Raw genomic sequence first — 16,425 nt, 5'->3', positions numbered from 1 at the left:
AACTAATTATTAACATTTTACAGATCACTAAGTACTCAGGAAATCATATGATACTTTGCTTAACTGTATACCAAACTAATTGTTCTATTTTGTTTTCTCTTATAGATCTAATTGAGCCAGTTGCCTCAGATAGTCATCAGGCCAGAAATCTTATGGCTCAAATCAGTGCTCTTGCCCTTCAACTAGATTCAGAAGACCTGCATAATTATTCAGGAAGTCAACTTTTTGAAATGCAAGAGAAACTTGGTAGCATGACTAACTGCATAATGAAAAATCTCCAATCTCGATGGAGGTCACCACCCCACGAAAGCACTACTTAGGATTTTCCTTAGAATAACATAGAAGTTCTTTAACATCACAGTTTTTGTTAACTGAAGATGGCCACTCCGAAACATTCCAAAAACAAAATTTTAGAATTTAAGAGACTGGATATTTGCAGGGTAGACCTTTTTAACCGTGAGAAATATATCATGATGTACATTGAATTTTAAAAAAATTTTGTGGGATAGCATTTTTCCATGTGAAGTGTTTGTTCATTTGCTGCTATGCATCATCTTTCAAGTATTTAAAGCAAGATTTTTACTAAAACATGAGGAAAGACTGAAATCAAATGTTCCTAAACTGAAACATTTTTTAAAATTCCTTTAAAACTTTATGTAAAATGACATTTTAAGTAAGTGAAATTGAAAATGTTTTATTTGAAAGCCAGATTACTTGCAGAGCTATTAGTAGTGTTTGATATTCTATTCCCATTTGGATTTGTTGTGCCTAAGAGCTAAGCAAATCATTTTTGATGAAGCATCTCAAATGAGATGCAGCAGAATCAAAGGTTTTTTGGTTTGTTTTTTTTCCCACAGTGAAGTTAACCTGCTTTTGCATGATTTTATGGACAAGTCCCATGAAAGGTGAAATGTTAAAAAATGATTATAACCACCATCATTTTGGCATCCTCATATTAATGTAATTTCCTAGGCCCTTTTCATTTGCTTGGCAAAGGAAAGTGCAGAAGTATTTTCCCAAGGGGACTTGTTTCTTTGCGTCATAAACACAGTTAAGTGCATAACCATTTGTATATTTTGTATAGATTATAGATGTTTGATTTTTAATTTATAAATTTCAACTGATTAATTGCATGGTTTATATAGCTTCTCATAAAGACCTTTTTGGGTAAGAGTTCTTGGTTTTACAATCTAGAAATCCACTTTGTATATATTATGTACTGTATTACCAGTATGGAGGGTCTTCATGAGATCACTTTATTTGTACATAAAGAAGCCTACAAAGGCCTACAACAGTGAGCTCTGTGATCAGTCATTGAAATCTTAGCAGAAAAGAGAGAGTACATTATTATTCAGAAGATACCAAGATCATAAAATTACTGAAATACTAAATGATTTTGGTTTTCAATTCCCTTTATGTTTTGTGTGTATATATATATATATGAAAGGATTCAATCAAAGGAAGACCACTTGAAAGTTTGCCAGTTTTATTGATGCTTTATGAAAGTACATTCTGTTTAGACAGTTTTAGCTCAGTTTAACTAGCAAAAAACCCAGAGGTTTGATTCTATTTGGGGGCCCACACTTGACTATATGTTCCTTTTATGGCTACTTGACTTCAGAAAATTTGAACAAAAAAAAAAACAAACATTAAATTGTGCCAAATAATATTGTCATTAGTTATGCCTGGTCTCCCACTCCATACTTTACATTTAGTTTCACTTACATGACTTAAACAACAGGTGAGTTCTACTATTTTTTTATTCTTTGTTTAGCAGAACCTTGTCTTCAGTACAAAAGACACACCTTCTTAAATAGGTTTTGATCATTTAGCTCAATGCTAATGATACTAGTCATCTATTCAGTTCTTGTCTGCACCTTTAAGGTTCCATTGGCCACAGGGTGAATAATATCTTTCTTAAACCTTTGTGCTAATGGCCTCAGGGAAAACAGTTAGAATGTAGGCAAATCAGTATGACTATCCTAACCATTTAGGGAAAATAATAAGCCTTCTGTCCTAATAAAAATGAGGTCACTGGTATTGTTTTTGTTGGAAATACTAAAATAATTATATGTATTACAGTTCAAAGAAAGTCAGATTAGTGTTATCTGGGTATTTTAAACATAGTTTTATGACAGGGTTAACATCTGTCATTTTCAAATGATTGACATGTTTCTTGCCTAAGAACTTTTTTTTTTTTTTTTCAAAAACATTCTTAAGAATAGTAAAAAGAATAAAAATTGGTCACTACTTTTCATTGGATCAAGAACAAGAGATGGGAATGGCAGGAAAAAAACATTAGGTTTTCAGATACTCAAAATAAGTGACTATTTATTAACATTCATTTTAATACACTTCATCAAATTCACAAAATCAAAGCTCAAGTTGCATTAGAATAAAAGCACATAGATTCACCTATATAAATTTGCAGATAATTTCTCACTTTCATTTTATATTCTGAAATATATAGTGAGATTTTTTTGCATGTTTTATTTTATTTTATTTTTTTAATTTTGCACAGTAATTCTGAGAGTTTCATTCACCACTCCTTTGGTTAAACTTAATTTTTTTTCTGTCATCTTTATCCACATGCCTTATCTTCTATTTCTAGATAAGGAAAACTTCATTAGGATTCAATGAAAATGAACAAAAAGACTGAAATATGCATTCTTGGTAGAAAAAGTGATTCTGTAACTTCAAGGAACCCTTGTAATCAAACTAGGCTTATACAGTTAACCTAAGGTTAGAAAGTAAATGACCCTTGGGAAAGAGGTAAAAAAAAAGTTGTAATTAGTGATACTTGTATCTCCTCTCCAAAAAGAGTTCTTGTGGGTTAGGCATGCCCTGTTTTGACATCTTTTCCATTCTAAAATCTGCTTTTACACTTTGTTTTGCTAGAGTAGGCTGAAGTTTACCTCTGTTCTATCTGCACTATTATAAAAAAAAAATTATACTGAGGTTTTACTGTAGTTTTTTAGTTCTCTAACTTAGTCTATGGGATTCAGATTCTTTATTAGAGCTTTATTAAAATTTGTCAATAATGTTTGGATTTCTGGGATTCAATAACTTGATCCTAACTACAAATAACAGAGCAAGAATTGGTTTCATTAATAGGAAAGAACCATTGGATAACAATGTTGGGGGGGAGGGTAGGGAGGGGGTACGGCCTTAAATCTGAATAAAAACATCTTAAGTTTAAGTCTTTGGCAATGGATTATTTTCCATCTAGAGATTAATAAATTACTAAGTGTTTTGTTAGACATTAAGTATTTAAATATAGTTACTATCTCCTACCTATTTATATGTAATATCAGGGGAGGTGATGGGGTGGATGGAGATCAAGGATCTAGTTTTTGAATGCCAAGTGATTTAGCATTAGAAAAAGTAAATGGAAATTAAGGGATATAATATGGTTGAAGGCATTAATGAGTTCTCTTGTTATCTATTTCTATATTTTGGTCAACTTTGTAATTCATTTGGAAGGAGCTCAGCTTTATCTTGTTCTTGAATTGATTTTGATTATTGTTTTTGATAAGAGTGTGTCAGGAAGCCATAAACTTATTAACAAAATGTTGGTAGTTATGACTGGTTTTGGCTTTTTAATTTACACTTTGAGAAACTTTTTTCTTTTGGGGGGGGGGTCTCCAGGAGTGGGTTCTCCAGCCTCTTGGAGCTATTTTGCACTTTATAGAGTAGATAAATTCATCCTTTTCATACTGAGCATCAGGTTCATTTGATTATCAGAATTTTAGAATGAGCCTGAAAACAAAATCTGGAAAGGTGAAATGTCAAGAATAGAACTTTTAATTAATGAAATTAAGTAGATTTTTGATTTTGACCTACAAAAATCTTTTAAGCTGTGAAATATTTCATTGTAGTAGCTAAAAGAGCTCTTAGAAGGTAGTTGCATTGGGAGTATACTTTCCAAAGCTTTTGATAAATCTCTCAACTGATATAAGATTTATCTTGAGAGTTTTCAAATAAAAAAATACTTAGGAAATGTGATCTATCTGTCTCTGTCTGTCTGTCTGTCTGTCTGTCTATCTATCTATCTATCTATCTATCTATCTATCTATCTATCTATCTATCTATCTATCTATCGCTATCNATCTATCTATCTATCTATCTATCTATCTATCTATCTATCTATCTATCGCTATCTGAAGGGCAAGATTTTGCAAAAAGCCTGACAGAGCTGTCTTCAGTAAAACCAGAGTTCATGTTGTGCCTCTGATGCTTAACTGTGACTCCAGGGTAAGCAATTTAACTTTTGTATTCTCCTAGGCAAAATTTTGTAAAGACTTGTCCCACAGCTTTAGGAGAAGGAGTTTTTTTTACTATAATGCCTTATACTTTATGAAATCACAAATAGGAGGTCTAGCATTAAAAAATATATAACCTAGATATAAGAAGGCAAATGTTAAATTTCCAGATGGACCGGGCAATTCTGAGTGAAGTAAGTTTGCTGTAGTAATCTTTAATTTCCCACTAAATGCTATCCTGAATAAAAGATGTTTCATATTCAATTATTAATCTAGAGATGATTTTGTATTTAGATTTGGAAACGTTTGGTTTTCTAATACTTCCTCTCTTTGGCTAAAGAAAACAAGGTAGAAAATAATATTAACTATGCTATTCATGTAGCAATAAATATGTGCTTTGAAAAGGTAACCTGACATCTTTTTTAAACCATATCTAAATGAAGTATTTATCACCTTCCCCATGTGAACAATATTCTCCAACATCCCTTCAGGTTCTAACATTCTTGATTACATGCTGTTTGCAAACTGCTGTGCTAAACACATTTTCCCTGTAAAGCTTTATCAAATTAGAGTTAGGATTTTGGGGGCTTTTTATAGTTGGTAACGAAATGAAGCAAAAATGGATATTTCAGCAAGGTATCATGGGTAAGTCTAAAAATCAGTACATAAGAGTGTTAATCTATAAGATTTTTCTTTATGATATATGTCACTACTATTTCCCATCATCAGCCTCCCAACCAGGCTATAAATATAAAGTACAAACATTCAAGGGTGTCAAACCTGTTTGTTTCCTGAAAATTGCCACCAGATGTACAAATTGTTAAAAGAATGATGACCTGATGGTGATGAGATTTCTGTGTATTTGCAATTAGCTTCACTATTATAGGTCACCAGAAGAAAAACAAAGTCTGTGTATTCTTAATTGCACAAGAAACCTTTTGCTACCCTCAAATTATGATATAATTTTGGGCCACTTTAAGCTTAAAGATTTCACAATAGCCAATTTAGAAGATGGGGAAGAGAATTAGAACTGAATAATCCTACCAAGCAGTCTGGGTATCGTTATGTCCCTTACTGGCAAAAAGTCTTCTAATACTTGAGTTGATACCATAGCTTCAGAGCATTATGAGGAATGATTTCTCAGTTTAGAAATTATTAACAATGAATCATCAAAAAATATACATGTTCAGACTTTGGTGTTTTAGAGTGCAGGGAACTATGAGATGTTTTAGAATGTTTTACATCAAAAATGATTGGAATTGTTTTGCCACTTAAGGACTCAGCTTCAGTTGTCTGAAGATTTTATGCTCCATATTTTATTCTTGAAGAATCGAAGATAAGGTGTTAATGGAATAAGTGAAAGAAACTTTGGATTTCTGTAAAGGGTACAAGGGATATGCTTAAAATTAGTATTAGGTTCATAAAAACTATTGACTTTGGTTTCAGACTTAGGTGGACAGAAGAAATAGCTTATATCTTAATTTATGATTTGCAAAGCTTGTTTCTTATAAACTTGTCAGATAGCATAAGATTTGTCCCTGTGTTAATTAAGTGGGATAAATCTGATCTATATTTGTCTAAAGAAATTACCTCTGGTAGAAACCTGGCTTTGAGGAAGTTTTTTGTTTTTTTGTTTTTATCATTGTATTTGGATTATCTGTGTCTAGTTAGTGTGGGCATAGTGGTGCTATTGACATTTTCTTTTTTTATTTAGACAAAATCTCAATTCTTACATCTCACTGTCCTTACCAATTACATAAGCCTGATTTTCTAATGACATACTTGAGCTGTTCGTGTTGTAATAAAGATATTTTCTTTGGTGTTTGCCACACATCAACTTGAAGTATTTAATTTCCTATTGCTCTGTTTCTCTCCTATAATGCATGAGCATTAAATTATACCTGTGAATTAAGTAGGTTGGGGCTTGGGGATTTCAGGAGAATATTGATTCCATCGTAATTCCATCTATTTTAACATTCTACCTCTCCTGGTGGAAGTACTTCTCCACCAAAGATGCACTTAGCAGAATACTGACTGGCAAAGCCTAGTCACAAAGATTTAAAACAGTTCAGGGGCCCTCCCAATAGTATTGTTGTGCCTATCACTTGAACTCATTTTTCTAAGATAGTTTAATTTTACATTACCAGGAAATATATATGTATATATATATATAAATATATATTTGATAAATGCAATGGATAAGTCTTACATGTTCTGAAGTAATTAAGTCATAGAAATATATTGTCAGCTGCATAAATGGAGAGGAAACTTCTACCGGCAATCTACAAATCAACTCTTGTGGACTTTGGAATGCATTATGTATGCTTTTGTGGTAGCAAGTTTACTTTTCTCCTTATTTTTTCTTAGACTAACATTGAATTCTCTTGAGTTCATGATGTGTCAGTGACTTAGCTAAGTGAGGAGGAGGGAGGAGGAGAAAGCCCACAGAAGAAGCCATCTTGGAACAATTTATTTCAAGGAATATTAAGAATTGACTGTAGAAAATAGTTTTTGACTTAAATGTGATATTGAATGGGAAAGTATTGCTAAACTATTTTTTATTAATTGCACTTTTCTCTGAAATAAAAGTATAATGTAAATAATTTTAACCTTTTGTACATGTGTGTATGAGTGGTTTGGTTTTTTGGTGAAAATGAAGTCTTGGAATATTCAAATACCATTTAAAAACTAGAAAACAGTCTGGCAGAAGTTAGACTTAGACAAGCACTTGAACTCCAAATAGATAACCAAAAGGTGATAAAAATATTGGAGGATAAATTAATTACCTTTTACAAAATTATGGCTATGTGGAGAATTCTCTCCTAAATTATGTATTTGTAAGTCAATGAAAATTATCAAATGTTTTATTAACATTTTCTGGATAGGTAACAATAAAAAGTTTAGAAATGAAAAATTTCTGAAAATTTCCCTAATTACCTAATACTCAAAATATATTAGTCGTTGTTATAAATAAGAGCTACCAACCACATTTTTAAAATGCTAGTAAAGAACCTTTATGTTTTAAAATATTTATACTATCTCTTTGTGATGGCCATGAATTGGAAGTTGAGGGGATGCCTGTTAATTGGGGAATGACTAAACAAGTGGCTTATGACTGATGGAATACTACTGTTATCATAAGAGATGATGAGTTGATTAATAATTTTTAAGAACGGAAGGTAACCTATGTGAATTATGAACAGCCAAGAGAATGTTATGTGCAACGATTGTTTGAAGAATGACTTGTGAAGAAATGAGTAACAAGCAAGACATACGTTTATATATGCTTAAATCTTTTTGTCAGTGCCTTCTCCAGTGCAGAGAGGGGAAAGAGAAGGGGAGATAATGGTAATGGTATTTTAATGTAACAAGTTTTTTAAGTGCTTCATATTGTTAATCAAATTCAAGTTAAGAGGATTCTGAAATTCATCTCACATTCATCAGATAGGCAAAGATGCTAAAAAAAATGGAAAATTCACAATTGTTAGAGGCAACATGGAGAGACAGTAATGGACTACTGGTGGAACCAAATAGTTCATTCTAGAAAACAGTTTGTAATTATAACTCATCACTAAATTGTATATTTTCTTTGATTTAGTAATCTTAATCAGGCAAGGATCCAAAGTCTAAAAATATATAAAGTATTTCATAGTCAAGGACTGAAAATAAAATAGGTGCCCATTGACTGGAGAATAGCTGAACAAATTATGGTCTGTGAATGTAATGGAATTTTATTGCAACACTGAAATATCACATTCAGGGAGGGTGGTTGCAGGGTGGAGCTAGCAGAACCAGAAAAGGCCCCCAAATTGCCCAAATTAACAACCAATCATGATTCCAAGTATGAAGCATTCCTCCTCCTTAGCAGAAGTGATGGAGTAGAGAGAGGTCACTAGCTGTGCACTCTTAGAATAATCTGTCAATGTGCCTTGCCTGGCTATACATATCTCCTAATATAGAAGTGCTTCCACTTGAGTAGGAAGTGAAACATTAGTGGATACTGATAGATGAGAAAAAAATTATATTCAATGAAACGAAGTGGTTAGTTGGTTGTAGTGATATTAATTTTTAAATAAAACATTGAAATCAAAAGAAGGTTCCTCTGCAAGTGCTGCCAGAGTCAAGTGTAAATACTGGATCTGGAGTCAAAAGATCTGGGTTGGCTAGGAAATGCATATTGAATTGAAATGATTTTTGGCCTTCCTGAAAAACAGCCTGATTTTTTTTTTTTAATAACCCTTACCTTCCGGCTTGGAGTCATTAATGTGTATTAGCTCCAAGGTAGAAGAGTGGTAAGGGTGGGCAATGGGGGTCAAGTGACTTGCCCAGGGTCACACAGCTGGGAAGTATGAGGCCTGATTTCCCCAGCCTGATTCTTAATTAGCTCAAACTGAACTTCCCCAGGGCTATCAGAATGGGTCTGGTCCTCCCTCCCTTTGTTGAGGTCCTTGTTAAAAGATGATAGGTTTAAGGCCAAGCTGAGTAGCCACCCAACTCGAGAGATGTGAGGTCATAAAAATATGTGTCTGGGACTCTTGGCAGCAGGGAGACCCATCTCTTGTCCTGATTGATGTCTGAATCCTCCAATCACAGAGGCCCTTGTAAGGGACATCATGAAGAGTTTAAGATGACAGAGGAGACAAAGTCAGGGCTTCTTCCAGCCTTGAGGTTGGCGTCTGGGCATGTTCATCCACTCCCAGATCAGGCAGCTGGAAGTGTGGGCTTTTGCGGGGGACCTAAAGCTCCAGCCCTCCCAACTAGCCAGCCAGTGGCTGGAGCGTATCTCTCTGGTTTGCTTTTTTGCTATTTTATAAGTAATTTTAAAATTAAGGTCTCCAGAGACTCTTGATTCTTGTAAATTCTATAGATGCCTTGCATCTTAAACTGAAGGAATAGGCCTAGACGGCCTCTAAGGCCCCTTCGACCTCCATTCGACTATCCTATGAAGAGAACTGGGAATATCAAGTGATGCTTACTATAGAACACAAACAGCTCCCAGTACTTAGTATCTAGTGGTGATGGAAGGACGTAAAGAAGTGGAGCACTTCTGAAATTCTCAGTTTACAGAAGGTGATTTTGGGTTATGGCTTGATAACTTTGAACACTTTAGCCTTGGTCATTTGGATAAACATTAGAGAATGACTAACAAGCAGATTTGTTGTTGTTGTTAATTGGCTCTAAGGCAGAAGAGTGCTAAGGGCTAGACAATGGGGGTCAAGTGACTTGCCCAGGGTCACACAGCTGAGAAGTGACTGAGGCCAGATTTGAAACCAAGACCTCCTGTCTCTAGGCCTGACTCTCAATCCACTGAGCTACCCAGCTGCCCCCCCCCAATTTTTTAAAATTAAAAATTTTTATTAGAAACAACATTAAACATCAGCCTCTACAATTAGTCACTGTATTTAAATTCATTTCAATGCACATAAGATAACACTTTATACTATAGGCCCAAGTCCTTTTTTACTTTTTTCATTTAAATTTTTTCTTTTTTATTATAGTATAAATAGAAATTTTGAACCTTGGACTTCATCCCCCATAAGTCCCTTAGTTTTCCCAAAATTCCCTTTAATATCTCTTGCGCCTCCACCTTTGCATGGTCATGTTATTGTTTTATAGTTGGCTATAACTCCTCCCTCTTTCTCTTTAGTTCCTGGGAGTGAGCTGGTTAGTACCTTTTAGTTAGTCTCTTGTTAGTTTATTATTAATAAAATATAAATATATTTAGTATTTTGCATATTAATTTTAATCTTCACATTATTATGAACTTAAACATCAATAGATATCAACATTTCATTATAAAAAGACAAAAAAAGAACTGTATGATACAGTGAATTTCAATTGTGCAGCTTTAAATATATATATATATTAAAAGGACATATTTGTACAAAAGTATGGCAATACAAAAGTATAGCAGTTCTTTTTGTAGTGGCAAAAAAAAAATTAGAAATTAAGGAAATGTCCATCATTTGAGGAATGGCTGAACAAGTTGTGGTATATGATTATAATAGAATTCTATTGTATCAGAAATGATGAACAAGACAATTTCAGAAAAATTTGGAAAGGTATGAACTGATGCAAAGTGAAAATGAGCAGAACTAGAACAACATTTTACACAGTAACAGCAATATTGTATGATGAGCAACTTTGAATGACTTAGTCATTCTCAGCAACATAGTGATCCAAGACAATTCCAAAGGACTGTAACCAGAAAATTAATAATTAATAGCTTAATGAATGCTTGGAGTGTGATTTTTAGGACTATTAGATGTAACCATGTAATCTGTAGAAGGATTTAAGTCCTGGCATATCTGTATGCAACCAATGTAGCCCCAGGGTACTGCCCAAGTTATAATTTCAAGTGTATTTATTGTTATAGTAATTTAAAGTGTGTTGTCATATTAATTGTAAGATACTATGTTGATCCTAAGTGTGTAAATGTAACCAACGTCATCAAGTGCCCTGGAGGCCAGGTGGTCAAGAAGTGGCCACAGTAGTCAGGAGACCAGAAAGTGGCGACCCTCTCTGAGACCTCTTGTGGGGTTGTGGACAGACACAAAACCATAAGAGTGTTTGAATTTTGCAGTTAAGGGTTTCAGATTCAACTGGGAAATCTGCAAGCCTGTGATTGCTCACAAAAAAACCAGAACCATACCTAGAAAGGTATCCCAGCCTCTTTTTTTATAGGACTCATGATGAAAAAAATTCCATCTGCCTCCAGAAAAAGAACTGATGGAGTCTGAATACAAATCATACTATATTTCACTTTCTTCATTTTTTTGTTTTTGCTTGAATTCTCTTTCTCAAAATGATCAAAATGAAAAATATTTTACATGATAGCACATATAAAAATTATATCAGATTGTTTACTGTCCCAGTGAGGGGGAATGAAGAGAGAGAGAGACAGAGGGAGAAGAGAATTTGGAACTCAAAATCTTAAAATGAATGTTAAAAATTGTTTTTACCTGTAATTGGGAGGAAAGAAAATATTTTTATTTTTTTTAACCCTTACCTTCTGCCTTAGAATCAATACTATGTATTAGTTCCAAGACAAAAGAATGGTTAAGGGCTAGGCATTGGGGGTTAAATGACTTGTCCAGGGTCACATAGGTAGGAAGTATCTGAGGCCATATTTGAACCTAGGACCTCACATCTCTAGGCCTGGCTCTCAATCCACTGAGATACTCATTTGCTTCCAAAAGAAAATATTTTAAAATTATTTTTAATAAATAAAATTAAAATAGTTTTAAATTATTATTTGATAAACAATTCTAACACTGTCCTATTTTATCTCATGAAGTTCTCTTTTTGGTACAGTTTTTAAAAATTTAATTGACATTCTTCTATTTTTATATATTATTGTCCCTCCTCTTTGACTCCTATTCTCTCATATCAATTCTCATCTCACTCAAATAAAAGCCCTCTCTTATAGCAAATACAGTTTAGCAAGATAAATCACACATTGACCAAACCTAAGAATATATATCTTAATAGGTATCCTTAATCCATCAGTTCCCTGTTGAGATGTGAAGCCAATATGGTATAGTGGAAAAACTATTGACTGGAGTCAGAGAGCCCAGATTCATCTTCTGTTGCAATCATTTCTTGTATGTTCTTGGGGAAATTATACAGGTTTTTGCCTTCAGTTTCCTTATGTGTAAAATGAGGTGAGTTGCACTAGATCTCTAGAAGTTATGATGCTGGGGCTTCCAGAACCAAGATGATAGGTTAAGAAAGGAATCTGCAGAGCCCTCCCAAATTCACCTGCAAACAACTATTTAAAATTCCTCAAAACAAATTCTGGAGCAATAGTATCAACAAAAAGACAGGGTAAAATCATTCTCTATCTTAAGACAACAGAAAAGGGCAGCAGGAAAGATCCCTCTTCCTAGAGTAAGTGGAAAGTACAATCTCTCATAGATAGCATGTGGGTCCCAGCAAGACACCAGCAAGACTTCTATTCTCTGTATATATATACCACTCACCTGGCCAAATAGCTAGGCACATGCTCCCCACCCCCAAGCCTCCCAGGCAGTCAGGCATATGAGGTACACAGCCCCACCAGGCATCCAGGCCCCTGAATCAGGTATAGCCCTTTGGCAGTTAGACACATGAACCAGGTGTAGACTCTCCAGCAGCCAGACCACTCCACACCAGAGCAGGTCCCACCACAGGAAGTTTGGGACAAATGCCCCTCCATCTGAGGGATGGGCTGGAAAAAATAGCAAAAAACAAAGAAAAAAAACCTGATCATAAAAAGTTTTTGTGGTGATAGGGGAGGTCAAAATACAAACCCAGAAGAGGACAATAATGTCAAAATGGATACATGTGAAACCACGAAAGAAATTTTGAAATGGTGTCAGACCCAAAAAGAATTTCTGGAGATGCCAAAAAGGATTCTAAAAATCAAATAATGAAGGTAGAAGAAACTTTTTTTTGGGGGGGGGATTTGAGAGTGATAGAAGCGAGTCACAAAAGAAAAGAGTTCATAGCTTGGTAAAAGAAAAACAAAAAATGGAAAAGGATATAAAAAAATTTCACCAGAGAAAACGACTTCCTAAAATAGAGAATTGGTCACATGGAAAGAGAGACATAAAAATTCACTGAAGAAGACAACTCTAAAAAGTAGAGTTAGAATTGTGGTATCTGTTGGTGATGGAATACTATTGTGCTCAAAGGAATAAAGAACTGGAGGAATTACATGTGGACTAGAAAGACCTCCAGGAATTGATGCAGAGTGAAAGGAGCAGAGCCAGGAGAACATTGTACACAGAGACTGATACACTCTGGTACAATCAAACATAACAGACTTCTCTACTAGCAGCAATGCAAGAATCAAGAGCAAGGCCAAGGGACTTATGAGAAAGAAAACTAGCCACATTCAGAGGAAGAACTGTAAGAGGAGAAACAGAAGAAAAACAACTGCTTGAACACATGGGCTGATGGGGATATTATTGAGGATGAAGACACTAAATGATAACTCTAGCCCAACTATCAATAATATGAAATTAGGGCTCAATCAATGATACATGTAAAACCCAGTGGAATTGTGTGTCAACTAAGGGGGGGTTAGGGGAGAGGGAAAGAACATAAAACATGTAAATATGGGAAAATATTCAAAATTAAAATAAAAATAAAATAAAATAAAAAATAAAAAGTAGAGTTGGCCTAATGGAAAAGGGAGCACAAAAGCTCGTTGAAGAAAATAATTTCTAAAAACAAAACAAAACAGAATTAGACAAGTAGAAGCTAATGATTCCATGAAACCTGTAGTAGCAACCTCTAAGAAAAGAGTGACAACTGACAGTTATGGAATTTGGAATTTACCCAGATGCCATGAGCCAAGGGACAAAAGACAGTTGCTGCCACCACTATAAAAGCAGAGGATCTGATCCTTTCAGGGCTCTCATTCTTGAGAAGAGGGACCTGGGTGGTGGAAGGTTAGGCCTATAGACCTGCTCTAGTACCTCTATCCTATTGCTTTGATTGTCAATTCATCAATTGCTGAATAGAGCTGAGAGATATATACCAAACATCTAATCACCAAGAAGAACTTCATCAAACCTCATTCCACCTGCTCAAGCCCCATGGCTGGGTCTGACCAGGGCTGGAGAGGGAGAAGGGACCTCTCCAGCCAGCTGCCAACTTGATTAACAATTGGTTATCTAACTTTAGCACCTGTAGCCTAGTATAGCCATCCCAACACCATCTTCCTCATCCTTGATACTACCCCTTGAGTTTATTATAATTAAATCCATCAACTTATCCAGGTGAAGGCTATTATTCTTCTAAGGATCAGTTCGAGAGTCTTGTATCTAAGGGGAAAGGGAATACTTTAGTTAAGCTGCAGTCAACAGTATTATCCAATATCTTTAATGATTATTCTCACTATAAACATCTATCCATTAACCCAACCCCAAGCCAAGTAGCCAGAAAAGTTGTGTGAGCCAGTTCACAACTTCTCACTTAGTCACTTAGGCTTGGGCTCTGTAGGTGGGACTGGTGCTTAGCTGAGTAGTAAATATTGGTGGACCTGGTGTTCATGATCAATCCTTGGTGTTCACCTAGGCTTCCCATCCTTACTTAGTTAGGTCCTTATGCCACCTGAGGATCTTGGACCATCTCTTTATCAGGCCCAAATACAGAAGCACCATACTGTCCATAACAACCCTCAAGTATCACTAAAACAAAAATTTTAAAAATGTAAAAAAAGGAGAAAAGTGAATTATATCATTGGAAAAAAAAACCAACCTGGAAAATAGATCCAGGAGAGATAATATAAGAATTACTGGATTGAGAGCCATAAATTTAAAAAAAAAAGCCTTGATGTTAAATTACAAGAAATTATCAAGGAAAACTGCTCTGATATTCTTTTTTTTTTTTTTTTTTTTTTTTGGTTTTTAAACCCTTAACTTCTGCTGTGTATTGACTTATAGGTGGAAGATTGGTAAGGGTAGGCAATGGGGGTCAAGTGACTTGCCCAGGGTCACACAGCTGGGAAGTGTCTGAGGCCGGATTTGAACCTAGGACCTCCTGTCTCTAGGCCTGGCTCTCAATCCACTGAGCTACCCAACTGCCCCCTGATATTCTTGAACAAGAGAGGAAAATAGAAATGGAAAGAATCTACCAATCATTTTTTGAAAGAGATCCCTAAATAAAAACTTCAAGAAACATTTTTAGTCAAATTCAAGAGCTCCTTGGCAAGGAGAAAATATTGCAAATATCCAGAAAAAAACAATTCAAACATGGGATGATAGTCAAACACAGGACCTAGCAGCTTCTACACTAAAGGATCAGAAGACTTAGAATATGATATACTGGAAGGAAAAAGAACTAGGATTACAACAAAGAGTCATGTACTCAGTGAAATTAAGTATATTCCTTCAGGGGAGAAAAAAGAATATTTAATGAAAAAGAGAACTTTTAAGCGTTCCTGATGAAAAGACCAGAACTGAACAGAAAATATAACATCCAAATACAAGATGCAAGAGAAACATAAAAAGTAAACAGGAAAGAGAAAATTTAAGGGATTCTATTAATAAAATGTTTGCATTCTTATATGGGAAGATGATGCTTACAACTCTTAAAAAAACACCTTACTTTCCATTAGAGAATCAATACTGGGTGTTGGTTTCAAGATAGAAGAGCTGTAAGGGCTAGGCAGTGGGAGTTAAGTGACTTTCCTAGAGTCACATAGCTGAAACTTGTAACTTTTAAGAACTTTATCACTATTAGGATAGCTAGAAAGAGAATGCATAAACAGAGGAATGAGTTGAATATAATGTTCATGTATTTTTAACAATCAGAATTAAGGGATGAGGAATAATAATACACTAGAAGAAGAGGAAGGGAGAGGTACAATGAGACATTATCTCACATCAAGGAATGTGAAATAGTTATTACAGGGGAGAGGAAGATGGGAAGGTGTTAAACATCACTTGGACTTTACTCTCATTGGAATTGACTCAAAGAAAAAATAACACCCACACTCGGTTGGGTATAGAAATCTATTATATACTATGAGGAAGTAGGAAGGGAAGGAGAGAAGAGAAGAGGGTAGAAATTGATAGAAAGGAGAGAAAATTGGGGAAAGTGAAAGAGAAGCAAAACATTTGGGAAAAGGGGACAGTGAGAGAAAGAGAGAGGATGAATGGGGGAAATAGGATGGGGGTTATGATACACAATGATACACATCATAACTATGGATGTGAATGAGATGAACTTACTGATAATATGAAAGCAGAGAGTAGAAAACCAAACTCCAACTATGAGAAACATATCTGAAACCGGGAGACACAAATGGAGTAAAAATAAAGGGCTAGAGTAGAATCTGTGATGCTTCAGCTAAAGTTAAAAAAACCAGGGGTAGCAATTATGGTCCTAGATGAAGCAAAAGCAAAAATAGATCTAATTAAAAGAGATATGGAAGGAGGGTACATCTTATTAAATGGTATCATATATAATCATTAAATTGGTGTTTTGACTAAATAAAAGAGTTATAAAAAAGTGGTCACTGATTATTATCCTTTAAGTCAGGAAAAGTGTTAGTAGCTTTTAACAATTTTGTTTAATTGGAATATTGGTAAAAAGAGGGAAATGAGGAAGGGAAAGAGGAAAGGAGACTGCCTAGCCTACCCTAAATGCTAATCTGGTGAAATGAAACTCA

At 34.7% G+C, this 16,425-nt stretch overlaps 1 protein-coding gene across 1 annotated transcript in view; it reads left to right on the top strand.

The window, feature by feature from the left end:
- RIF1 (replication timing regulatory factor 1) overlaps nucleotides 1-385 on the top strand; it is a 50,759-nt gene extending 50,374 nt beyond the window's left edge. Inside the window, exon 35 of the mRNA XM_044669879.1 lies at nucleotides 106-385. Coding sequence (XP_044525814.1) covers nucleotides 106-320 — 215 coding nt within the window. The 3' untranslated portion in view covers nucleotides 321-385. The remainder of the gene's footprint in view (nucleotides 1-105) is intronic.
- The last annotated feature ends 16,040 nt before the right edge of the window (nucleotides 386-16,425 follow it).

This window comes from Gracilinanus agilis, chromosome 3 (genome assembly GCF_016433145.1).
Source record: "Gracilinanus agilis isolate LMUSP501 chromosome 3, AgileGrace, whole genome shotgun sequence".
NCBI lineage: Eukaryota > Metazoa > Chordata > Mammalia > Didelphimorphia > Didelphidae > Gracilinanus > Gracilinanus agilis.
The sequence above is the reverse complement of the archived record's forward strand: the minus strand, read 5'-3'. Positions and strand labels throughout refer to the sequence as shown.